The sequence below is a fragment of the Felis catus genome, chromosome A3 (genome assembly GCF_018350175.1).
Source record: "Felis catus isolate Fca126 chromosome A3, F.catus_Fca126_mat1.0, whole genome shotgun sequence".
NCBI lineage: Eukaryota > Metazoa > Chordata > Mammalia > Carnivora > Felidae > Felis > Felis catus.
In genome coordinates, this window is record NC_058370.1 from 26,568,241 (window position 1) to 26,595,376 (window position 27,136).

General features: G+C 47.1%; 1 protein-coding gene across 2 annotated transcripts; it reads right to left on the reverse strand.

Moving 5' to 3' along the window:
* Nucleotides 1-204: 204 nt before the first annotated feature.
* POFUT1 (protein O-fucosyltransferase 1) lies at nucleotides 205-27,098 on the reverse strand. 2 transcript variants are annotated; one of them, XR_002154580.3, is made up of 8 exons: nucleotides 26,871-27,098; nucleotides 25,097-25,218; nucleotides 20,633-20,815; nucleotides 19,143-19,255; nucleotides 8,661-8,853; nucleotides 6,599-6,841; nucleotides 5,399-5,626; nucleotides 3,643-3,781 (listed from the first exon to the last, which is right to left on the reverse strand). XR_002154580.3 is itself a non-coding variant. In XM_003983628.5 (7 exons), exons 1-7 carry the CDS (start codon nucleotides 27,001-27,003, stop codon nucleotides 3,593-3,595), a joined length of 1,176 nt encoding a protein of 391 aa, XP_003983677.1. In that variant the 5' UTR covers nucleotides 27,004-27,096; the 3' UTR covers nucleotides 205-3,592. The 2 variants fall into 2 exon arrangements, 1 of the variants encoding a protein (XP_003983677.1); XM_003983628.5 differs by lacking the exon at nucleotides 5,399-5,626 and having other exon boundaries at nucleotides 205-3,781; nucleotides 26,871-27,096.
* Nucleotides 27,099-27,136: the final 38 nt, after the last annotated feature.

The following is a 27,136-nucleotide window of genomic DNA, read 5'->3' on the forward strand; positions in this document are numbered from 1 at the left end:
ACACGCCCTGTCTCAAAATAAATAAATAAACTTTAAAAAATGAAAAAATAAAAATAAAGTCCATTTCTGGGAATTTATCTTCATGAACATATTACAGGAAAAAAAAGTAAATAAAAATATTATTCAAATAATAATAGTGAAAAATTGGGAACATACTAAGTTCTCCTAATAGGACATTAAACTATGGGACGCCCCTCAATAGAATCTTGTCATTAAAAACGTTTATTCAGGATGTGTACCAACATGGAAAATGTGATATACTATTAAGTGAAAAACAACATATGAAATTGTATACATTGCATTATTGAAATATACAAAGACTCCTATCTTTAAAAAAGATTGAAATTTAATGGGGCACCTGGCTGGCTCAGTCAGTAGAGTGTGTGACTCTTGATCTCAGGGCTCTAAGTTTGAGCCCCACATTGGGGGTAGAGATGACTTAAAAATAAAACCTTAAAAAAATAAAAAAGCTTGAAATTTAAAAATAATTCATATATCCAGTATCTGCCCACTTCCCATCACCTTCAATGCAATGGTCCTTGCCTGAGCCCCACCACCTGGCTTGTATCCCAGCACCAGCCCTGCATTGGTCTCCATGCTTCCACCCTCCCACCTTTATTCCACATGCAGCTAGAAGGGTCCCTCAAACTATAAGCAGATCTTGATCCTTCTCTGTTCAGAACCCTGCAAAAGCTCCCCATCTCTCCAAATAAAAGTTTGGACTTTACCACTGGCTTCCAGGATATAGGATCTTGCCTGCTCTGACCTACCGCTCTGTTCCCTGCCTCAGTCCTGCCATTCCAAACATGCAAGCTCCTTGCCACTCTTCACTCAGTCATTCCAGCTTCAGGACCTTTGCACCTGCTGTTTCCTTTGCCTGGAATGTGCTGCCTCCAGATATCTGAATGAGTGGCCCCTTCCTTCTCTCTGGCAGCTCTTGGGAGAGGCTTTACCTGAACTCCTCATCCAGAACAGCACTGCGAACACCCCAGACCCTTTATTTTTCTTCATAGCAGTTGGTCAGTACCTCCCCCAGGACATGTCTTCATTGGGTCGTGTACTTACTACAATGCAAATCCCTTAAGAACAGACTTTATGTCTGATTCTCTGCTGAATCTCTAGTACCTAACACACAGCCTGGCACATAGTTGGTGACTCGAATGAAAGAATGTGGGAATAAATACCGAAATAACTACAAGCCTCGTGTGGGCTTTGTTTTTGGGTGATTTCTCCTTCCCCAAAACCTCCTGGCAGTAACAGACCCATAGCAGGAGCCCAGTGGGAACTAAAGTGGCTGATCATTCTCCCATCTGAACCCCGCTCCCCACCCCCACTGCGTAAAGTACATCCTGTGAACTGGCAGCAGTAAGGGGGGAGGTGTGTGGGGCTAATGGTAATTGCTTTGGGAGGTCAGATCCTGGCTTAACACCACCAGCTATGTGGCCTCGAGAAAATTATGAGAATTTTTTCGAGTGTTAGTTTTTCCCTGTGCAGCAAGAGAAGGATATTAACAGTTCCTACGCCCAGGGCTGGAGTGGGGGCTAAATTCCCATAAAGCACTTGACAAGCACAGTGTTGGCACAGAGTAGGTGTGCGACAACAGGCCATCAAATTAATCAGCAGCCATATGTGCGCCTTTGGTTCTTTCTAGTTTACAACGTCCTCTTATACATGCTTTATCTGATTTGAGGCTTTCAACAACCCCGTCGGTTTTTATCACCATTTTTATAGGTGAGGCAACTGGGTCAAAGAGGAATAGAGTGCCTGCCTGTGGAACACAACTGAATCTGACTACAACGCTGGCATCTTCTCGCCAGAAACACGAGTTGTTACCACTGCCAACGCTAATCAAAGTGATCTGGATGGCCCATCAGAGCCCCAGACTCTAAAGCGTGTGCCTAGTGTGAGGCTGTGAACAGCGAACAAATTCAGCACACAAAACCAGAAGTGAGCCGCCCCTCCCCAACGACCCCACAGAGGCAGGCGTGCACAGGCCCCTGCACCCGTGAGTGAAGCTTGTGAACAAGTCTGAACAGACAAGCCATCTCTCAGGGTCCACCCAGGATTTAGAACATCTCACATTTCCCAAGCCCTTTCTCTAGTTTCTCTGCTTCAAGTCGGGCAGCAGCTCCAAGCAGCAAAGGCCACCTTTGGTGTTTGAAATCCTTATTGCTCTGCAACCTCTGGCCTTGACAATGTTTCTTCCCAAAGGTAACTTAAGGGAGAAGCCCTGCATGGAGCTCTGGGCTTGGCTCTCATTAGACTCTCCTCCACCTTCCCAGGATTGAAGGCCAAGGGAAGGCACATGGCAGGGAAGACACCAGCAGGTGTTAGACATGAATTTTAGAACCACAAGGCCAAAACATCACAGAATCTTAGGAGTCATGGATTATCACAACTGTAGCATCTGAAAGTAAAAAAAAAAAACCCAAAAAACAAAAAACCACAAACAACAATAACAACAAAAACAAAAAAACTGCACAATGTAATAGTTTAAGCCTCATGGGGTTGGCAGAGATTTTATCGGACAGGAAAGGGCAGATTGGGAATCTGATGGCTTCTGGGTCAGGGGTATCTCCTACCTGGTCAGAGGCTTAGCAAACGCCCCCTTGTGAGAATATGGCCTCAGAGCTCCAGCCACAGGCAGGAGGCTGCGGGGACAGGTTTTGGATAGCGACTTAATGGCAAAATTCTACAACCAGGCCCCTTAGGACACAGATGAAGGAGGAGAGGGCAGCCTTCAGAAGGATGCCGCCAGGCCATCCACTGCTGGTCCCTGGTGATACGCTCCAAGATCTCGATGGAGCCAGGTTTGTGGTAGGTCACCAAGCACCAGGAGACTCTGAGAGCAATAGCATGATGGTCTCGTTTGATGGCAGGTGCTCCTTACTTGGAACGTGCTGTGTGGGCAGCACTCCGTGTCTGCAGCAGAGCAGTGCACAGCATCATGATTCCTAACTTCTACTTGCATAGTGTTTATAATGAGACAAGTGCTCATGCCCCAATGAGCATGGAAATGGGCTCGGAAGAGGGGTAGATAATGGCTCTGGCCAGGCAGTGGGGTTGGCTCTGACCCAGTCTAAGGGCTACTTTGGGGGTCAGCTGGAAAAGGGGTCAATACAACCGCTCCACCCCTGGCCTCATCCTCATTCAAGGTCACTTTAGATACCTACAGTAATGAACTTCACTGATTTTTAAAAATGAGGGAGAGTTCTAGGGTAGTCATGACCTCATATCAAAACTATAAGAACCTCTGTCTCTCTTTATATAAAAAAATCACTGAGAAGAGTTCAGCCCCCTAGGCTGCTCAGAGCAGGGCAGACCAAAAGATGGAGGTCAGACTGCTTTGCCAGTGTGAGAAATCCCCAGGAGAAACAGCAGAGGCACACAGGGACTAGAGACGCTCTGGCTCGGGAGCCTGAAAGCCCTGTGCCCCGGGAGATGGAGTCCTCCTCCTCCAGAAGTCCCTGGTGCTTTCCTGTCTCTGGCGAGGAAAGAGCTTGCATCCTTGGGAATCGGTCCTGGGAGCACTGCTGGCTGTCAGGCCTGGCAAGTGTGACCAGCTAAGACTGGTGACATGCTCCAGCCAGGATCAGAACTCATCCCGCAGCTGAGGGGGCTTGTCCATGCCAAAGAAAGAGGACGGCTTCCCTTGGAGGTCCCGTTCCCGCTTCACAAAGGCGGTGAAGGAGGAGACACAGTTGCCAATAAAGTGGTCGGCTTGGCCAAGGATGTACAGGTCGATCTGGGCCACTTCGGGCTTCAGGCTCACCACCTTCACCTGGAGGAGGGAGGGCAGAACGTTTTCACCAGGGTGGCTGCAGGCAAAGGTGGCCAGTCTGGCCAAGGCCTGCAGCCATACCCCCAGCTTTCTTCCCCTGCACAGAAGTGCCAGACACAAAAGGAGGTGCACAGAGGATTCAGACATGGGGTCGGGCATTCTGCCGGCAGTGTTGCCCAGATGCTGTCTCAGCACACCCCCACATGGCACACCCTTCCCCCACTGCCAGCCTCAGCTCCAAATACAGCATCATTCACCCTCTAGTGTGGTTCCTTCACTGGTGTGGTTCCCTCTGCCTGGAGTGTCTCTTTCTTATTCTAGTTCAAGGCTCAGCTCGAGTTCCACCATTCTCATGAAGCCCTAGGCCAGCAGGTGTGGCTCTCCCCATCAAACTGTGATCTGATCACATAGGGCTCCACCCATCCTGTTCTGCTGCCTGGATGCCTCTGAGCCCCAAAGTCTTGTTCAATCTGTCCCCGAGATACTCCCCCAAAGTGACCCCTTCTCTTGGTGGACCATCACTCCACGGGCCCAGCCACCACAATCTCTTACTTCCTCATGGGTCCCCTCACTGCCTCTGTGTGTTTACCACAGAGCAGCTGGAACCAAAGAGCAGCAACTTTTTCTCTGTCCCTCCCTCCACTGCAAGTTGAACACCCTTAAATGGTGCCCTACTTCTCTTCAGATGAAGATGAAAAATCTTGAATTGTGGCCTACAAGGCCCTGTCCAAGCCACCTCTCCACCTCTCATACCTTCCCCCATCATCCCTTGAGCTCTAGCCGCTATCCACCAGGCCCTTCCTGCCTCAGGACCTTTGCATGCACTCTCCCTCTGCTTGAGGCATTCATCTTTTTGTCTGCTTCTTACCTGACCCTCACTGCAGCTCCAGTCTCACCTCTGCAGACCCTGGTCTAGGCCAGGGTCCTCTGCTCTATACTCTCACAGAACCACATTCCTTTACTTTGGAGCACACATCTCAGCTTGTAGTTTTCACTCTGATTAAAATCAGCCTCCTGTACTTGATGGGGCCAGGCTGTGGGGTCTTCTTGTCACTGCTGGCTGGGGCCTGTCTCAATAAATATCTGTTGACTGGACACAGGAATGAATGAGCCCCTGCCTCTCCTCAAGCTCCCGGACCTCTCTTGCAGCATATATTAGAGTTCTGTGCAAAGTCTCTTTTCCTGAGTCTAGACTGGGAGTCTTGGAGGGCAAGACTACATCTTATCTATCAGCATCCTCAGCTCAGCAGTGGCCCAGCCTAACGGAGTAGCAAGGGTGGGCTCTGACCCCATGCACAGAGGGGTTGAGGAGTAGGCAAGGACGACAACAGTGGCACATGAACAGGAAATAGAAAATGGCAAGAGACTTTAACGTGTAACAAATATATCAACTCTAAAAACTCACGAAAAAACTCCCAGGGACTCTCCAAATGCTTCAACTTAGTACAGAAGTGGGGGTGTGGGCAGAGCTGGGGCTGAAAGTGCTTTGCTGTCACACAGATATTTCTGATCTAACAAAAATCATCATCTTGCTATTTGGATGGTAGCAGAGAAATAATACTAGTATAATCATGGCCAAAATCCCCCGAATAATTCCACCCACGCCCTGAAACTTACCCGCTCCGTGTCATACCCACTATCATTAGCTTTGAGACCTCCTGGGTAAATTCTATCCCTTCTTGGGACTTTGGTTTCCTCAGCTATAACATGCAGGGGCTGAGTTGGAGGAGCCCCAAGTTCTCCCAGCTCTGATGGTCTTCTAAAAAGCGGGTGGGAAGGAGGCAGGCCAGGATGCGCTGACTTGGCACCTTCTTTTCAAGTCAGGGCTTCCTGCTGGTGTCTGGGCTAAAAGAGAGAAGGGAGCCCCTCACATAAAGCCAAGGGTTCCCACTGTTAGTAAGCAAACCTTTTAAGGTCTGTGCAGGTGTTTAGGGCTTTCATTCATTCCACAAAACCTTATTGAATGCTTGGTATTAATTCAGTCACTTTATTGATATTTCTTACCTACCCTCCACTGATAGAGCACCAAGCACATCCCACTCTTTAGTCACACACTGAATATTTACTATTCACCACTTCCTTAAGCATTTACGAAGTACAAAAGAGCATTCCCTTTATTCATCAACCACCTACTCCTACTATCAGTGATGGCTAACTTTATTGAGCACTTGTTTTGCACTGGAATGGTTTTATTTTCTTCATATCTGATCTTCACAATCACCCTATGAAACAGGACTACTCTCAGTCCCATTTTACAGAAAACGAAAGAAGTACAGAGAACTAAAGTAACTTGTGCAAGACTGCACAATGAGTAGCACCCAAGTTCTCTGGCTCCAGAGTCCAGCTCTTAATCTGTTACACTGGATTTCTCCCAAGGGCCCACTCTTTAAGCCCTTATTCAACAGTCACCGAGTGTCTACTGTGTTAAGCACCGACCTAGACAATGGTGACGGCAAGGCCTCTACAAGCTAAGGAACAGAATGGTGAGTCAGCCTCTGATCCTGCCTTCAAGAAGCCACAACGTTTGGGAAGAAGTGGGACGTGTTTCTAGTCTCACACAGACTAGACAGTGCCTCGAGAGCAGCTGTGATAAAATACTGTGACAGCTCCAGTAGGGACACATTAGCTACAAGAATGCAGGGGAAACCGGAGAGAATGGGCCAAGGTGTTTGGGCCAGGGTTTGAAGGAAGGATAGGAACCGGAGCGGAAATGCCTAAGTGTCAGAAGGACATAAAGCACGTAGAGGGAGCCGTGGGGCCACCCTGGAGCTTTCTTTGATTCCCTTCCCGCCGCACCCCCACCGGGCCCACACACACCTTCCCTTTGAAGAGTTCTTGGATCTCGGGCACATAACTCTCAGAATCCGTGGCAATGTAGACCGACCGGGCGTTCAGCGCTTCCACCCAGAGCTTCACAGCCCGTCTGATCTCCTTCAGGTCAGGGAGGCACATGGTCACGGTGAGAGGGGCCGCTGTGCTGCGGCTGTAGCCCACACACTGCGGGGAGGCCATGAAGTGGGAGCCTGCGGTTCCGTCCTTCAGCATGGCGCAGGCGTTTTTCTGCAGTGTTGAAGGGGGACAGGGTTAAAGGCTGCAGACGGCCCGGGACCCCAGGGGCAGGAGCCACTAAGTGGAGAAAGGCTGTGCAGAAGCTGCATTGTGTTTTTTAAAAAAGCACCGAGGGAAGAGGGAAACGCATCAAAACAGTAACAGCGGTTACTGCCGTGTAGTGGCGTACTGGCTTTTTACAAAATATTTTTTTCTTAGTTCTACTATATTATCTGGGAACTCCAGTAGAATTCTGAGCCGTGGTGGTGATAATGGGCAGCCTTATCTGATTTCTGACTTCAGTGGGAACACTTCTGATAGCTCCCATGAAGTACATGTTTGCTGTGGGTTTCGGAGAGATAGCCTTTATCAAGTTAAGGTGGGTCCCTTCTTTCCCGGTTAGTTAAGAAGTTTTTCTTTTCCTTGCTTTTCTTTTTTTTTAAATCATGAATGAGTGTCGACTTTCATCAAATACTTTCTTGGCCTCTATTGAGATGATTATGTGATTTTTCCTCTTTGGGTGCTAATATGGTGAATTACATTCCTGGGATGAAGTTTACTTGTGTTACATGCTCTTTAATATGTTATTGGAGTTTACTTGCTAATATTCTACTTAGAATTTGGGCATCTGTGTTTGTGACAATGGGCACTATCTACTCTTCTGAATTGACCTTATCTGAGTTTGCTTTAGTGCTATGCTAGCTTTATAAAAAATGGCATCTTATATCTTTTTATGTTCTAAGCACATATGGACAGAAACTGTTTCTTAAAGGTTTGGCTGAAACCATTCACAAGATATTTTGGGCCAAGATACTCCGAGCCTGGCTCCTTTTCTTTGTGGAAGGAGGGCAGGAAGGGAGTCAAGGGCATACGCGTGTGACTACAGTTGACCCTTGAACAACACAGGGGTTAGGGACACTATCCCCGACCCCATGCTTATAATTTTTGTCAAAAACCTGCACATAATTTTTGACTTCCCCAAAACATAATTACTAATGGCCTATTGTAGACCAAAAGCCTTACTGATAACATAAATAGTCAATGAACACATATTTTGTATGTTATACTTACCGCGTACTGTATTATAACAAAGGAAGCTAGAAACAAGAAAAAGTTACCAAGAAAGTCGTAAGGAAAACACAGGTACAGCACTGCACTGTACAAAATCAGCATTTCAGTGCCCCTGCGCAGTTCAAACCCAAGTTGTTCAAGGGTCACCTGTACTTCCTCAATGCACTCTGAGTGAATTTTGATCTAATTTCTATACTCGTCAGTATTTTTCAAGTCTTCCACAATGAGCATTTCTAATATACATACACACATACATCTTCTGGTGTAAATTAAGGAGACTGTCTACGTTGCTCTGTTATTTCCACACAGAAGATAATCTGATGAGGTTTCTGCATATTTAAGCAGCCTCCGAATTTGGAGGATGACATCTTCATTTCTTGGGGGCCCCACCCAATCTCCAGAGCTTGTTTTTCAACAGAGTCTACTGGCTAAACGCTGAGCTGGACCAGAGGACTCTGAGCTGCAGGTCTCTCTCTGGCTTACTGCCTGACTTGGAGTCTACCTTGATGTTTCTTTTTCCATCTGCAAAGGACGGACAAAAATGGCAATTGTCAAAATGAGGGTTGGCAAGTAAGCACTCTGGAGCCACATTTCCGATGTGCCTATGGCAGGATCATGGAATACAGTACCAGACTTGGCTGAATGAGACCTCTTTGTCCTGCCTGGGACTCGGTGCAGTGGGTTCAGTGTTCAACGCCCACAGGCATGGGCCCTAGTCAGGGACACGTCAAGCCAGCCATGGGAGGAAGGGAGAAATTACCCAGTCAGAGCCAATGCGCAGGTGAATGCCCACATAGGGCCGGATGAGATGGGCGCGGATGTGGGCCTCTGCCGTCTTCACCATCTCGTCCGACCATACCATGTACTTTTGGAGTGGCCTATGCTCCTCCAGGACGGGGAACTGGGCCGGCGCCCCTGGGAGGGCGAGCACTGGATGTTCCTTTGGAGAAAATCTAGACATGAGACGGAATGAGGGGAAGTCAGATGGAGGACACACAGAGAGCTGGCCGCCACCCCCACAGGAAAGAGGATGGTGTCACACCATGCCCCAGAGACCCTGCGGAGGGGCCCCTCTAACATGCAAGAAGCACGAGAGGCTGTGAAACCCCAACGGGCTGATAAGAAACCGTGGCGGCGACAACAGGCACAATATGTAATACTGTCCCGTCGCACGGAATTTACAACCCTCTTTGCTTGTTTAACAATTAAAAATTTACAGTAGAGCATTCCAACCTTTTGTATGTCACGCTGGCTTCCAATCTGTGGTGTGGTAATTCACTGTGGGGTGGGGTGTCTGGGCCTCGCCTCTGCCCTTTTACCCACATGGCGGGACTGGGACACACGGCTGCTTACAGAGGGCCGTGGACAGGACATGCTCACAGGGAGTGGGTACACTGCGTGAGAGCATCTGCTCAACATTTCACACATATTTGCTGACTGCCTACTATGTGCTGGGGCCCAGGGGGAGAACAAGACAGGCACGTCCCTACCTTCACAGAAAGCACCTGATGTCTGCAGATGCCCTCGTCACACCCTCCCGAAGGTTCTCCTTCACCCTTGTCAACTATGGACCTTGTAATTATTTCACCTTGTCTTCTCTGCTAGACACAGGCTTCTGAAGGTGGTGCTTCCATGTGCTGGACAGTGTCTGACACATGGAAGAGCCCAGTAAGTGTTTGTTGACTGAATGAGGAGCAAACCTGTTTTCCCTCTTCAGCTAACCCCAGAGTCTGTCCTAGCAACACGACACATCCTGCTGGTTCCACAAGCCTGAATGCACTTTCCGGCTCCAGATCTCTGTATGTTTCTTGCCTCGACCTGGACTGCCTTTCCTCTGTCAGCCAAAAACCTTTTCTTAAAATTATGAAATAGGCACAGCCACTCTGGAAAACAGTCTGGCAGTTTCTTATAAAACCAGACATGCGGGGTGCCTGGGTGGCTCAGCTGGTTGAGCGTCCGACTTCGGCTCAGGTCATGATCTCACGGTTTGTGGGTTCGGGCCCCGCGTCGGGCTCTGTGCTGACAGCTCGGAGCCTGGAGTCTGCTTCGCATTCTGGGTCGCCCTCTGTCTCTGCCCCTCCCCCACTCATGTTCTGTTTCTGTCTCAAAAATAAATAAACATTAAACAAATAAACAGACAGACAGACATGAATTACCATATCCCCCAGCAATCGTACTCTTGGGCATTTATCCTGAAGAAACGAAAACCTATATTCACACACGGACCAGTACATGAATGTTCACAGCAGCTTTACTCCTATTAGCCCCAAACTGGAAACAACTCGAACATCCAACAAGTGAAAGGTTAAATAAACTGTGGGATATCCCACCATGAGATACGACCCGGAGATATCAAGGAACAAACCACTGAGACAGGCAACAATTTGGGATGGATCTCAAGGCAATTAGGCAGCGTGAGAAAAGCCAAGCCCTCAATCTTACATACTGTGTGACTGCATTTACATAACATTTTTGAAATGACAAAATAGAGAACAGAAGTGGAGAAGAGATTAGTGGTTGCTAGGGGCTAGGGTGTGCGTGCACATGTGGGCGTGCATGCGTGCGTGTTTAGGGACATGGATGCAGTTATAAACTGACCACAGAGAATCCTTGGGAAGTTAGAATCGTTCAGGTGTTCTGTGATGGTAGACACACAAACCTACCTATGTGTAAAATTTGTGTAAAATTGAATAGACCTAAACATACGCACAAACCTACAAACATGAACATAGAGAAGCGAGTACAAGTAAAACTAGGAAAATCCGGATACAGTGGGTGGGCTGTGTCAATGTCATCATCCTGGCTGTGACACTACACTACAGTTTTGCAAAACGCCAGCTTTGGGGGAAACTGGGTGGACAGGATCTGGGACCTCTTTGCGGTCCTTCTTTTTGTTGTTGTTTTCTTGTCTTTGTATTATTTCTTACAATGTGTGACTCTATAATTACCTCCATAAAAATCTCAATGAAAAATTAGGTATTTCAAAGCATACAGGAAAATACAGAGAATAATTTTACAACCCACATACCCACCACCCAAATTAGCAGATGTTAATACTTTGCTCTGTTTCAGGTTTTTTTTAAAAAAGAAAGACCAAAATAAAAGGTCTATCCTGTCATCTCTTTCCCTCCTTTACTTCCTCTTCCCAGAAGATATTGTGGTTTTGTGCATGACTACACTTTTACTATTTGTACAAAAAGGTATTATTTTGTGTGCTTTTTACACAGTGTAATCGTAAAGGCACAGGCTGCCGAGCCAGACAGCCTTGTTCTAATGTTGACTATGCCACCTACTAACTTAGACAAGTGACTTAACCATTCTGTACATCAGTTCCCTTATCTGTATAATAGGGTTAATAATAGCTCCTAAGTCACAGTGCTCTTGAGCAGATTAAATGGATTAATATAAGCAAAGCATTTAGAACAATACTCGGCATATAGAGAGCTCTTAGGAAATTCTATTGCCATCATTATTGTCATATTGCGCGAAACCCACCACAACTTTTTAGAAATTCGACTTTATGTTTTAGAGATTTGGCCACGTTGATCATGTTAGCTTCTCTTGAAATTTTCCATTTTGCACGAATAAACACAAAAGCTGTGGTGGGCACGCCCCTTTCTTCACACCCAACCCAAACACCTCGTTCTGCAACCACCTCCCAACCCTCCAAGACCAGTCGCCACTCCCAAGCCTCAGCTCCTACAGGAGGGCTCCCTGTCCCACTGCTCTGCTGCCTTCTGCACACTGATGTGCTCGACAGCCGTCTTCCCTGCTCTCACGTCAGCCCACGAGGGTAGGAGTCTGGGCAGTCATGCTCACCGTGAGTCCCACACACTCTGGTCCAGGGCCTATGCCAAGGAAGCAACAATCAAGTGTTTGCTGACATCCTGGCTCTTTGTTATAATAATTTTATACATATGTGCATGTGAATCATTTATCAAGCCTTATTATGCAACAGGCAATGTTCTAATTGTTTTACATGTATGAACTCATTTGATTCTCACAAGAGCCCTGTGAAGTAAGCACTATCGTTATTCTTTTTACAGATGAGGAAATCGAGGCACAGAAAGGTTAAGTAACAGGCCCATGGTCACACAGCTAGGAACTGGTGAAGCTAGGATTTGAGTCTGGGCAGTCTGCTCCAGAACCTGTGTGGGTTTTGTGTGTGTGTGTGTGTGTGTGTGTGTGTGTTTATTTTTGAGGGAAAGAGAGACAGAGAGAGAGAGAGAGAGAGACAGAGAGCAAGTGTGTGTGAGTGGGGGAGGGACAGAAAGAGAGGGGGTCAGAGGATCTGAAGTGGGCTCTGCGCTGATGCCTTGATGTAGGGCTTGTCCTTTTTTTTTTTTTTTAAAGTTTATTTATTTTGAGAGAGAGAGAGAGCAAGCGAGCGAGCTGGGGAGGGGCAAAGAGAGAGGGAGAGAGAGAATCCCAAGCATATGAGTTGTCAGCATGGAGCCTGACGCGGGGTTCGACTCACAAACTGTGAGATCATGACCTGAGTCAAAAACAAGAGCCAGATGCTTAACCGAATGAGCCACCAAGGTGTCCCCAGAACCTGTGTTAACTATGCACCTCTCTCTCAGCCCCCCAGTGCCATCAACGAGCCCCTCAAAGGCCAGGTCTGGGTCTTATTTCTGATCACCAACCCCTAACACAGGAGGTACAATCAGTACCTTTAGAATGAATGAATGAGTGGATGGGAAGAATCTAAGGGTCTTACCAGAAAGACCAGGCCAGGCTGTCAGGGGTCAGAGGAAAAAGAAGTGAGTATGAGCTGAACACCTACTACTGCCAGGCCCTCAGCCAAACTCCTTTTAGAGGTCACCTCAAAAGATTTTAAAAGGAAAGCCAGAGTTTGTGATCTCCCAGGGAGGCTAGAACACTAGGATAAATCAGGATCTGTGCTCACTCTGCCCTCTTGGAGAGAACCTGCAGTTGACCCTTCGTGATTTCTAGATTTGGAATGTCCCTCCCCTCTCCTTAGAACTGGACTGGCACATGGTTGCACCACTGGGACATCAGCTCTGAGCAGTCAAAGCACCAAGAGGCCGAGAATGATGTGTTTATTTACTCCCAATGAGAGAAGAAAGTGTTGTTTGGAAAGCAAGGGAACATTAGGGATCTTGTTTGGAAAGAAAGATTGACTAGCTCCATACGCCTAAGTGCCCTAGATCAGGCCCTTAGCCTGGTCACTGTCCAGCTGAACAAGGCATATGCTCTTGTTGCTGGGTGCAGTAAACGTCTGGGGTTCTTCTCCCCCCCCCCCCACTCTACTGAGATTCCCCCACCAAGCCAGGGTTTCTGTATGCACAGCAACCACTTATGTGCCCAGATTACATCTGTGGGACAGTGGATGAACACCATGCTGAGTACAGACGATGCAGGGACACCCTGCACAAGGCAGGGCCTTGCTCTTAATGTTCCTATCTTGAAGGACTATCTTTCTCTCCCGCTCTTTGCCTGGCTGGCTCCTCATCCTTCGAGTCTCCGACCTGCCAATTACATGTCACCTCTTTAGGGCCTCTCAGGAAGGCTGCAGCCTGGAAGAATAAGGGCTGACGTGAGAGCAGGGAAGACGGCTGTTGAGCCCATCAGTGTGCAGAAGGCAGCAGAGGAGAAGTGGGACAGGGAGCCCTCCTGTAGGAGCTGTAGCTTGGGAGCGGCGACTGGTCTTGGAGAGCTGGGAGGTGTTTGCGTTGGGTGTGAAGAAAGGGGTGTGCCCACCACAGCTGTTGTGTTTATTTGTGCAAAATGGAAAATTTCAAGAGAAGCTAACATGATCAACGTGGCCAAATCTCTAAAACATAAAGTCGAATTTCTAAAAAGTTGCAGTGGGTTTCACGCAATATACCGACGATGGTGGTGATGGTGATAGAATTTCCTAAGAGCTCCAAATACTGGTTACCTTCATGCCATGAGAATGGTTCAGCATGATGGTCCACAGTCTTCCAACAGCAGACGTGCAATAAATGTCTGTTGAATTAAACCTCCACCAGGGGATTCAGACTCAGAAGCAGCAGAGCTAGAAGGATTCTCAGAAATCACCTAGTGGGGAAGAAATACCTCTTATCCCTTCTCCTAGAACCCGATTTTTAGCTGGACATATGGGAGCCCCAAATAAGATTTCTGTCCTTCTTGCAGCTAGGTATAGGCCATGTGTCTAAGAACTAGCCAATGAGATTCAAGAAGGGTTGTATGGGACTTCTAAAAATGTTCCTTAAAAAGGTGAGGCTGTGGCCCCCTTCTGCCCTTTTTTCCTTCCAGCTGTCTGTGGCAAGGATGTAATGGCTGGAGCTTCAACAGCCCTGTGAGGGGACACTGAGGATAAAAGTCAGTACTGGGACGGCTGGGCAGAGAGACGGGAGCTGCCTTCCAGCCGTGGGTTGCATACCCTAGTGCTTCTCTTACTTAAGAAAACAATACATTTCTGGGGTGCCTGGGTGGCTCAGTCGGTTCAGCTTCCGACTTCGGCTCAGGTCATGATCTCATGCTTCGTAAGTTTGAGTCCCACCTTGGGCTCTCTGCTGTCAGCACAGAGCTTGCTTTGGATCCTCTGTTCCCCTGCCCTCTCTTTGCCCTCCCCTGCTTGCCCTCTCCCTCTCTCTCAAAAATAAACATTAAAAAAATAAAAAATAAATAAAACATTAAAAAAGAAAGAATACATTTCTATCTTGTTAATCTGCTGTTATTTGGGGTTTTCTGTAACATGTAGCTTAAATTATGCCTGATACACTTAGATCTGTGGCCATCCAAACTGTCAGTTGTTACACAAGAGAATTACTGGTTAAAGGCAGTGGGGGAGGGGACCAGAGCCCATCCAAGCAGGCTCTGCACTGCCAGCCTCGTGGGACTACAGGCACTTCTTAAGAATTCTGAGGAACAGTATGGAAGCCACTGATCTTGCTCTCCTCCTTCATTTTACAGTTAGAACACTGGCCAGGGAAGGGAAGCAATCTGCCTAATCATACAGTAAGCCAGGGAAGAGCCTGACCTTTTCCAATGCCGTTCTCCCTACACTCATACCCGCGGGCCCAGAGGACAACTTTCTACAGCGAGCAAGTGTCCGCTATTTTAGAAAATGTTTAAAATATGTATACTCGCCAGCTCACCCCTACAAAGCACTCAGGCTTCTTATCAGACCGCATCAGCAGGGCCTACAAAGCCCAGCACAGTCTGACCCCTGCCCGCTTCTCCAATCTCCTTGTGTGTGGCAGATCAATTCTTCACTCATTCCCTTGGATGCATCCTCAGCAACCTGGCTGATATGCTGTCACAAGTCCAAGTCACATGGAGAAGTCAAGTGTACTCACACCAATCAACTACCCCAGTCGAGCTCCCAGGTGACAGCCAGCATTACCTGCTTGCTAGCCATGAGCGAGCCCTTGTGGACGTGCAGTCCAGCTGAGCTTTCAGACTCCAGCCCCAGCTGAAAGCTGACCAAAAAGCAAGACATGCCCAGCTAACCCAAGTGTCCATCAATAGATGAATGGATAAACAAAATGTGGTCTGTACCTACAATGAACTATTTAGCCTTAAAAGGACTAAAATTTTTATATATACTACAGCACAGACAAGACTTGAAGACCTTATACCAAGTGATATAAGCCAGGCATGAAAAGACAAATATCATATAATTCCACTTATACGAGACTTAGAACAGGCAAATTCAAAGACAGAAAAATTGAATAGAGGGATGGGCAGAGGTGTGGAAGAATGGGGAGTAGTGTTTAATGGGTACAGAGGTTCTGTCTGGGGTGATGAGAAAGTTGTGGAGATGGATGGTGGTGGTGGTCACACAATTCACTGTGCTTATGCTACTGAATTGTACACTTAAAAAAGTGGTTACAATGGTAAATGAATAAATAACACACACACTCCAGTGGCACAAATACACATATATACACCATGGTAACCATTTTTTGAAATCTCACATTTTTATGTTTAGAACTAATCCTGCCAGCAATATTTACTAACCTAGTAAATACTGATATTAATTATTCTTCAGAAATGATAAACAATATTCAATTACAAACTACATGCAGTAATTTTAAGTTCATCTGTATAGGTAAGTAGATTTGTATAAAAGTATCTGGAGGGGTGCCTGGGGGGTTCAGTCGGTTAAGCATCCAACTTTGGCTCAGGTCATGATCTTCGGTTCATGAGTTTGAGCTCTGTACTGGCAGCGCGGAGCCTGCTTGGGATTCTCTGTCCCTCCCTCTCTCTCTCTGCCCCTCCCCCGCTCATGCAACGTGCTCTCTCTCTCTCTCTCAAAAATAAAAATTAAAAAGACATTTAAAAAAAGCACTGGAGAATGGAAGTACATACATCAAAATGCAAAGAGTGTTTTTTGACAGGGTGGTGGATTAGGAGTAAATTTAATTTTCTTCTTTATTAAAAAGTTAAAAAAAAATCTCCCACCAAATCTGTGATGGGTATTCTAAAGGATACTTACACCAAGAAATTTGATGTTTAACATGAATTGAAACTTTGTACAGTTGGGATTCTATAAAGAACATGGAAAATCAAAGAACACAAGAACTGCCTTGCTGAGCCCAGTCAACCCACAGAACTCTGGGAAATAATAATACACTGCTGTTGAGCCACTAAGTTTTGGAATGGTTTATTATGCAGCAAAAGACAACGGCACAGTCTCCCATTCTCCTCCTCGCTCACTCCACACCAGCCACACTGGTCTTCTGTCTGCCCCTCGATCATACTAAGCTTGTTCCTGCCTCAGAGCCTCTGCTCTCCGTGTCCCCACCATGAAGAACTACCTTTCTCTCCAGCTTTTTCCACGGATGGGTCTTTTTCTTCAGGTCTCTCATGGACTGAATGCTTGTGTCCCCCCAAATCCATTGTTGAGGTCCCAACCCTCAAGGTGATAATATTAGGAGGTAGGGCATTTGGGAAGCAATTAAGTTTAGTTGAGGCCATAAGGGTAGAGCCCCCATAATGAGATTAGCGCCTTATAAGTGAGCCTGTTCTCACTCTAACATGTGAGGACACAGCAGAAAGGCAGTAAGCCAGGGAGATCACCAGAACCCAATGCAAGAACCCAATACTGGCATCCTGTCTCAGACTTCCCAGCCTCCAGAACCACGAGAAATAAACACCTGCTGTTTAAACCCCTAGTCTGTGCTATTTTGTTATAGCAGCCTGAGCTGACTGAGACAAGGTCTCACACACAACATCTGTGTGTGTCTTTCATAGTACTTTGTCTTCTGGAATTATCTTCTGTAAAGGCTTATTCACTGTCTCTCCCATTAGACTCAGCTCCATCAGGGCAGGGACCTTATCTGTCTTATTCTTGCCAGTATCCCCAGTGTCCAGACCAGTGCTTGGCACCCAGCAGGTGCTTCTTAAATAAGGGGGGGGGGAGGGGAGGGGAGGGAATTCTGGCTGTAAAGCCCAAGCTTTCCCAAGCCATCATGCAATTCCTACAACTCAGTGAACTCAAACAAGATGGTGAGGCACTGAGCAAGCGTTTTAGCAACACTCCCTGACTGATGCATCCATGCAGCACTGTACCTTCTCTTCCAACCAGGCTTGTGTGATATTTCTGGTTTTCTGGAATTTGCTTTGGAACTACTTTTGGAGCTGGTGTCATATACTTTTTTCCTGGCACTTTGTCAATAGGAGAAAAATCTCCACCCTTGGAGGGCAGATCTACCTTTTGGTAATAGCTCCAGGTCACTCAGAACTGAATAGGAAGAACCAAGTAGGTGATCAAATGGGAATGTCCTAGACCAATCATGAGGGAGGAGTGGAACCTGCCATGACCAAGTGTCCTCAGTAGCTCCTTAATTAGCTCGGAAGTCCCAAATGGGAATTGCCACCTGTTCCAGGCACAGCTGTTTTCTCCACAGTGATTAAGAATGGGTGCTCTGGAATTAGACTGCCTGGGTTCAAATCCTAGCTTTGTCACTTCAAGCTGTGTGACCTTGGACACATGATTCCACTCCTCTCTGCTTCAATCTCCTTAAGTGTAAAGCACAGAAGACAATAATGCCTGTCATACAGACTTGTGGAAGTATCGAGTAAGTAACCTTAGAAGACTTAGGTAGTGAAAGGAAAACTTGGAACAGTGTTTGGTACACAGCAGGCACTAAATAAACAGTAGCTTTCTCATCTATTAAAGAGTTACATTTGGACTGCAGCTGCCCTCTCACCAGCTCAGTTACCCTGGGCAAGTTATTTTACCTCACTGAGCTGTTTCCTTACCTGCCAAATGGAAATTGATCATGATACCCACCTCATGAAGTTTCTCAAAGGCTTGTATGAAATAAAGCATGTGAATAACAACAGTAACAGCTAACATTGGTTGGCCCCCTACTATGTGCCATGCGCTCTAAGCTCTAGGAAGCAGATACCATAGTGCTCCTTCCATTCAGGCCAGACAGCTGGAGAGGCTGCTCAGGGTCGCCTGAGAAAGAGGCAGGGGTGAATCAGAGCCCAGGTCTGACTTATCATGAGCGTGACTCCTTTCTCTACATCAGTCTGTCCTTGGTCTACTGAATGCCAAGTGCTGTGACCCTGTGTGAATTCGTATGTCCCTCACAGCTCCCAACCTGTCTGACTTTCAAGCCCACGTTCATTCCTGCCATGCTCTAGCATCAAGGCAAGCGCACTCTGATAGTTATCATCATTGTAACCAGCCTGTGGCTCCCTGAGGGCTGAGGCTGGGTCTTCTTCATTTTTATATATCACCTCTGGCTTTTGAGCACTATGTCTCATACATGACAGACGCTCTATAAATATTTCACAGCCTGTGCCTGTGCCCTGCTAACCTATTTTTTTTTTAATAGGGCCTACCGTAGCACAATTAATAAAGCACATCCAATTATTATCTGGATGACATCATCTCTCAGTCTGCACCTGAAGCTGCTTTTCTCTAGACGCTGCTTCCAATTTTCACCTTGTGAGGAGGAAGGTTAAGAGGGGAATGATTCTCACGCCTAGAGGAGGAAATCGGGACCCATGTGACTGCACAATAATCTTTTTATGACATCCTTTATCAGCCGATAAACTCTTGCTCAACCTTGTGGCAGGTCAACGTCCCACCGTGTCAGGCGTTGAGATGGGAACAGATCACATAGGATCCCAAGTTCAACAGATAGAACGGCTGCACCTTTGGTCTCATACATCAGGGTGTGGTGGAGGGGAAGAGGGTCAGGAAGGTGCTGAATGCTCATGGGCCCCAGGCCCCTCCCTTAAACCCAGCAACACTGCCCCCTCCAAGTACCTCTGGATCCACTGGTCTTTGTAGGAGGCGCTGAAGGAAATGCCTGCAAAAAGCTCGGACTTGTTGAAACTCACATGAAACTGATCCCAAAATGGACCAAAGGGATTTCCTTCCTGCAGAAAGAGAGTGATCAAAGGCTTACTGAGGAGGGAAAGCCCTTTGGGGATGGGGCCAAGGAATTGTGGGTGGGGGAACTCTGGTGGACTGGACACAGGTTGAAACACCTCATGGGATGGCCCAATAGGAATGCCACTTTGTAAAGCCTGGGCTGGAGACCTGAGGAGAGCAGCTGGGCCTCCAACCTGGTTTTCAGCAGGAAATGTTCACCAGTGTCTAAAGGAGTCTTTCCTCCTTTACATGCCATATCCCACTGAAGCTGCAGCATTGGTGGGGTAAGTGGGGAGGGAGTGAACCTTGGATTTGGGCCTTGGATCTTGGACTAGAGCTTCCAGAGACTTTTAAGACCAGCTAATACAACGCCCTTCTTCTTTTCTTTTTAAATGCTTTTAAAATTTATTTTAAGAGAGAGGAAGAGAGAAGGTGGTGCAGAAAGAAAGGGAGAGAGAATCCCAAGCGGCCTCCAGGCTGTCAGAGCACAGCCAGATATGGGGCTCACTCTCATGAACCATGTGTGAGATCATGTCCTGAGCTGAAATCAAGCTCAACTGACTGAGCCACCTGGGTGCCCCTCAATGCCTGTATTTTCAAGATGGAAACCAGGGTCCAGACAGGGTAAAACACTTGCCCAAGGTGAGGCCAGTGCTGGGGCTGTAAGCCAAGTCTTCCTTTCTCAAGTTTTGTGGCTCCTCCAACCACCCTCCCCAGACTTTAGCATAAGCACCTACAGACATACTGGGGATTGTCTTATTCCCAAAGTGCCAGAAAATTATAAATTTCTCCTGATAAAATATGACAGCTTCTTATTTACCCACTGAAAGGCAGGAAAGTATACAAGTTAAGAGGGTGGACAATGGAGCCCAATCACCTGGGGTTGAATCCCAGCTCCACCACTTGTTTGCTAATGTAACCCTGGGGAAAATACCAAACCTCTTTGTGTTACACTCATGTCCTGTCTATAAAATGGGGATATTAATCGTACTTCCCTAGTGGAGCAGTTTGAGGAGTAACTGGGTTAACATGTGTAAAGCTCTAAGCATGGTACCTGGCACGTAGTAAGTGCCATATGGGTATTAGTTATTATTACTGATGTGGCACTTCACAGTTTACAAGCACTCTTACACCTGACCCTCATGACATTTATGAGTGAGACAGAGCAGGGATTGGTGTCTTTATTTTGCTGGTAAAATAAAGTCTCAAGGGAATCAAGGAACTCTGCCCAAAGTGACACTGCTGACAAATGTCACAAATGGGACTTAAATCTCCATCTTTCTACTCTAAGCCCTTCTAGTGCCATCCCCCACATATTGCCATCACAGCGTCTCAGGGGCCTAGAGGACGTGGAACAGGCATAAAGGGTCCCCCAGACCCACCTTCATGGGGCACGTCTTCTTATCAGGGCTTCGCTGGGCTGCCACCTCAAAGCAGTATGCCACTCGCCTCTCAGGGGGCCAATGAGTGGGTGCCAGCTTCTCCATAAAGTCCTCCAGGCTGATGACCCGATGGTAGGCCTGGAGGGGCTCCAGCTTGAAGTACTTCTGGTAAGACACATGGAGCTACAGGAAAAGGTGGAAAAGGAGAGGCAGAGGTCCCTCTTCAGTATCCTAGTGGCTCTTTTAAAGACATTTAATAAAAGCATGCATCCAAGACCCAGATAACTCAGACTGTGAGCCAATGAAAAACTTTTAGGAAAGGACACCAAACTTAGAACGGAAACAGGCTGGGAGAATTTATCTGCAAACTAACAAAGAAATAGTAACACCCCTTGTGTTCAAAAATGCTTGCTGATCTAGATGAAAAAAGACATAGGCTGTAAGAGAAAATGTGAGCAAAGGAGAGGAGTGAACAACTTACACAGCAAAGAAAACCCAAATAGCCAATACACTCAAAAGATATACAAACTCACTAGTAATTAGAAAAAAACAAATTGCAATTACAAGACCACTTCTCACTCATTAGACCAGCAAAGATTTAAAAGCTTAACTTTAGGGGCTCCTGAGTGGCTAAGTTGGTTAACCATCTGACTTCAGCTCAGGTCTCACGGTTTGTGAGTTTGAGCCCCGTGTGGGGCTCTGGGCAAATACAGTAATTTGCTCAGAGCCTAGAGCCTGCTTTGGATTCTGTGTCTCCCTCTCTCTCTGCCCCTCCCCAGCTTGTGCTCTCTCTCTCTCAAAAATAAATAAACATTTTTAATTTTTTTTTTTCAACGTTTATTTATTTTTGGGAGAGAGAGAGACAGGGCATGAACGGGGGAGGGGCAGAGAGAGAGGGAGACACAGAATCGGAAACAGGCTCCAGGCTCTGAGCCATCAGCCCAGAGCCTGACGTGGGGCTCGAACTCACGGACCGCGAGATCGTGACCTGGCTGAAGTCGGACGCTTAACCGACTGCGCCACCCAGGCGCCCCTAAACATTTTTAAAAAGCTTTATTAAAAATTTTTTTTCACGTTTATTTATTTGAGACAAAGAGAATTCCCAGCAGGCTCCATGTTATCAGCTCAGAGCCCAACATGGGGATCAATATTCTGAACCATGAAACCTGAACCGAAATCAATAGTCAGACGCTCAACTGACTGAGCCACCCAGGACCTAAAAACTTTAGTTTTTGGAAAGGATGTGGGGAAACAGGGACTGCTGTACCTGGCTGGTAGTCAAAGTATACGTTTTGGAACAACCACTTTAGAATGCAATTTTGCAGCATCTACTAGAATTTAAAATGTTCCTTGCACCTCTATGTATTTTCCCTAGAGAAGCTCTCCCACTTTGCATCAGGAGTTGGGTGTAAGGATGCTCAGTGCCGCAGCAGAAGTACAAGAAAGACCTTGGAAGGAGTCACACTGAAGACACTATATCCATGACAGTGGTTGCCTCTGGGACTGGGAGGGGAGCAGGACTAGCCTCCAGAGCCATGTGAGGCTTTATCTTTTAACAACTTCATCTGTAATAATATTTTATTTCTTTTATTAAAAAAAAAAAAGAAAGATGAAGCAAAGAAGAAAATGTTAACAACGATCACTTCTAGTGGTAAGTACATGGATGGTGACTGTATTAATCTCTGTATTTTTCTGGATTTAAAAAAGTTTTTTAGAACACCATGGAATAAAAATGTAGACTTTATCCAATAGCTCAGGGTTCCCAAGCATGTTCCACTAGTTCAGGAGAATAAAGAGTTCTGCAATCAAAAGGCTCCAGAGTTACACAGACCTGGGAAACACTGTGTTGAGCTGATTTCTTTACTACAGGACTTTGCAGTATGGTAATACGTAGTTTGAATCTCCAGTTTGGGAGGCTGGGGTATTGAGAATATAATTTCCCAAGCTGATTTAACCACTGCACCCTTCCTTCACAAGCCATTGGCATTCCAACAGACTTTGGGGCACTTAACCATTAGCAACTAGGTCTTGCTGAAGGATTTTAAACAGAAATAATAGATTTGCCTCTTAGATCACTCTAGTGGCAGAGGAGAGAACATATAGATGGTAAGATTAGAGGAGGAAGAGGAATCAGGAGGCTACTGCAAAGATCCCTTTATTTGTTCAAGTACTCATTCAACATATATTTTTGAGCATAAGTCCAGGTGAAGATGGAAGGCATGGACAGGTTAGGAGAGGTAAAGGAAGATGAAGTAGCGGGTAAAAGGAGGTATTCAGGATGACTTCTAGATTCCTGGCATGGTATCCAGGTGAATGGAGGTAACATAAACTAAGGCTGGGAATATAGAAGGTGACACAGGTTTGTGAGGGAAAGATGCCAAGTTCAGTTCTGGCTTTGTGAATTTGAGGTATCTGTGGAACATCCAAATAGACTCAAGGGCTTAGGAATTAGAAACACAGGCTTGTGATCAGAGGAGGATCTGGGCCTCAGGTAAGTTGGGAGGTACGTGGAAAACAGTGAAAGCCACAAGATTTAACAGAAATTTACAACAAAGCAAATGATGGTAATAACAGCAACTAATATTTATTGAGTGCTGACTTAGTATGCTCATCACATTTCATGGACTTGCTCATCTAATTCTAAGAGGTAGGAATATAACTATCTCCAATGTACTTATGAAGAAACCCAGGCAGACAGAATCCAGATAACTCAACTGAGGTCACAGAGCTAATACCCAAACAGGAGGAGGAGACACACTAATATTTAAACAGTGAGTGGAGAGAGAAAAGCCTCCAATACAACACAAAGAGGAAAATGCTGAGAGGTCAGGGCTAAAGCAGGAATAGGCTGTGTCTTAGAAGACAGGAGAGTAGGGACGTTCAGGAAGGAGAAAGGCTCACAGGACCAGGTGTCACCAGGAGAATAGCTGAGGGAAAGACTGAGAAATGACACCTAGATTTGGCAATTCTGAGGTCCCTGGTGACCTCTGTGAGAACAGCCCCAGTGGGGAAGAGGAGAGTAATTGGACGGGTTGAGTAACCCAAAAAAAGCAAGAAGTAGAGACTCAGAAAGATTTTTGGCTGAGAAGACAAAGCCAGAGAAAGAAAACAAGCCAGAGTGAGATGAACAGACAATGTCTAAACTATAACACTGAGTGCAAAAAATCAGCACATCAGTGGCTCCCAGTTACTGAGGACTTCCTATGTCCTAAACACTTTGCGTTGATGAACTTAGTTGATTCTTTTTAAAATTTTTTTTACATTTATTCATTTTTGAGAGACAGAGCACAAGCGGGGGAGGGGCAGAGAGAGAGAGAGACACAGAATCTGAAGCAGGCTCCAGGTTTTGAGCTGTCAGCGCAGAGCCCAACATGGGGCTCGAACTCACAAACCGCGAGATCACGACCTGAGCCGAAGTTGGACGCTTAACTGACTGAGCCACCCAGGCGCCCCTATGAACTTAGTTGATTCTAAGAGAGAGGCATACAATGTTCAAGGCATGCTACAATCACTCACTCATTATGGGAGGTGGCCACAATTACTATCAGCCTCTTTTAAGGATGAGGAAACTGAGCACAAAGAGATCAAGTACTCTGTCCAGTCTACACAGCCAGTAAGTGGCAAAGCCAAACTATGATCTCAGGTACTCTGGCTTTTAACTTCTGATAAAAACCTCTCTAAATATAGGCATGCAGAAGAAAAAAATAAAAATAAATAAAACCTACGCAGAGAAAAAGCTGTAAGAATGAAATACAGTGTTTTGTACATACTAAATATCGTTTTTTAAAGTTTATTAAAAACTTTTAAAGTCAGTTCATCAGATTAATTCAATTCCTACTGCCAGACTCTGGGGGACACAGTGTGAACAAAGACAGACATAGGATCAGTGGAAGACACAAATAAAAAGCAAGGAATTAGAGGGTGTTGAGTATCACTGTGATGGGGTGGGGCAGCTCTGGAGCCAGACCGCCTGGGTTTATGGCCTTGGACACATTATTAACTAACCTGTGCCTCAGTTTCTCCTTCAGACTGACACTAGCATCCATCACCCTTTGACTAATGGGATGCCCAGAGGGTGGGACCAATCAGGGGTGGAAATGGAGCTTTACGTTCCTATCACAGGCTCTGGAGTCAGACGGACATGAGCTTGAGTTCCAGCTCTACACTACTTAAAAGCCGTGTGACTTTGGGCAAGTTACCTAACCTCAGGGAACCTGTTTCCTCATAGGCATGTAACGAGGGAGAAAAGAGCTAGTCCTCCTGCAGTGCTCAGGACAGTGCCTGGCAGACCGAAGGCACTGGATAAGTGTTAGCCAGGTAGCCAGGGAAGACAGTTCTGGGTGGGGAGCAGGGCAGGCTCAGAGGAGTGGGAGGTAAAGCCCCAGAGAAGGACTTGGGGTCAGGAGGAGGTAAGCAGGACTGGGGTAAGATGGACAAGGGCTAAGGTCAGTGGGAGGTACTCACATTGGTGAAGGGAGGCTTGTGATGCTGGTACTCAATCCAAGGGGGTACAGCCAAGGTGCGGTTCAACAGCTTTGCAAAAGCCAGGGAGCCCAAGAAGTGATCGGCCTGGTTCCCGAAGCGCCCTGGATGGTATATGGTGGTTGAGGTGAGGCCTGGGGCATGAAGGGCATGGGGCATGCAGGGTCCAGAAAGGACGCAGAGCCAGGGGTGAGGAGGACTGGGACACCAAGGAGAGCCAGGGGAGTTGGCAGCATAGGATCCAGGTGTGGACTCCTGGGTCTGACAATCAAGGCCCTCAGGTCCTACCCCTCTGCCTCAGACCTTCCAGGTGCCTTGGTGTTCCCAAACATGCTCTACACTTTCCATCCTCACCCCATGCCTTTGCTCCTGGGGTTCTCTTATCCAGAATTGCCTTTCCACCTCTATCTCCACTCACTTGTGTGTGATAGGGGCAACTCCAGTGCCTCATTCACTGGGATCCTTTCACCAACCCTCTGCTATCCTGAATCCCCTCCTCTGCCTCCCACCTCAGACTGGAGTTATTTCCGGTTCTTCACTTTTCCTCAAATGTCCTTTCTCACTTCCTGGCCTTTGTACTGGCTGTGTCTTCAGCCTGTAAATACCTTGGGGGCCTGGGGTGAGGACCCTATCTGATTCTTTTCCTTGTCCCTAGCATGACATCCATTCATTCATTCCACAAATAGAGAGATGCCACAATGTGCCAGGCTCTCTGCTTGGTACTGGAATACGGGATTGAGCAAGAAGGATAAAGTCTCTGCCTTCGAGGCAATCACAGTCCAGCTACAGAGACATTAAACATGTAAACAAGTATACAGTGACACATTCTGATGATTTCAAGACAGAAAAAGTTTGGTGATTGATAGACAATAAAGTGGAGATTATTTGCATTGAGTCAGCGAAGCCCTTTCTGGTGACATTTAAGATGCGACCTAAGAATGGGAAGGAGTTGATCTGGCAGAAGTGAAGGGGAAGGTGTTCCAGGCAGAGGGAATAGCACAAACTTCAGGACCTGATTATGTGTGAAAAACAGAGAGGGAATAAAGAGTGGCTGCAGCTGGAGGACCTGGGGAGAAGGGAGTGGTGGTAATGATGCGCAGAGAGCCAAATCATCAAGATCTGCAGGGTCTGAAAAAGAAATGACTTCTACGATGACGATCCACCACCCCATTTAAATTGCACCCCTCAGCCAGCTTTTAGATTCCCCCTTGCTCTTCTCTATTTTATTTTCCCGCGGTGTTCATCCTCTTCTATGATACTCCACATAGTTACTTATTTTTTATGTGTATCTTTTATTGTCTGTCTTTCCCCCGCTAAAATGAAGGTTCTACAGGGGCACGGCGTTTTCTAGCTTATCACTGCTGTATCCGCAGAGCAGAAAACAGGGCTGGACACAGAGTAAGGGTCCTATAAATACTATTGGTTGGTGAAAAAATCGTCCAGAGCCAACGTTGAGTCAGTCATATCAAGTCCTGCCCCAGCAAACTCCATTTACTGAACTCTGGGATGGCTTAGACCTTGCACAAGACACATCACCTCTTCCGGCTTCAGTTTCCTCATCTGCCACATTGGAAGGCTGGACACAGAGGTCCCTCAGGGCCACTGCAACTGGGGTAGGGAGGCGAGGAGCAGGCCATGCCCTGCGCTGGGTTTCTGTCCTGGACATGTCAAGGTATCTCTGAGTGCCTCAGAAGAGGGCCTTCTCCTCTCTGGGCCTCAGTTTCCCTATTTGAGCAGAGGGCTCGGGAGGCCTTACCCATGCATGGGCAGTAGAGCAGGTAACCGGCCGGGTCCCAGGAGCCCGCGGGCAGCCCCGGGAGCGGCAGAATCAGAATCAGGAGAGACACACGCAGCAGCAGGGGCGACGGTGCCCACGCGGCGGCGCCCATGACGGCTCCGGAGCCCGAGCGCGGGGTAGCCCACAGGCGGGGAGAGAAGGAGGGGCGCGAGCGTCCGCCCCGCTCCCGGCGGTCATCGCGCGCCGCCCGCGCGCCGCCCCGGCCTCTCTAGCCGGCGGGCGGG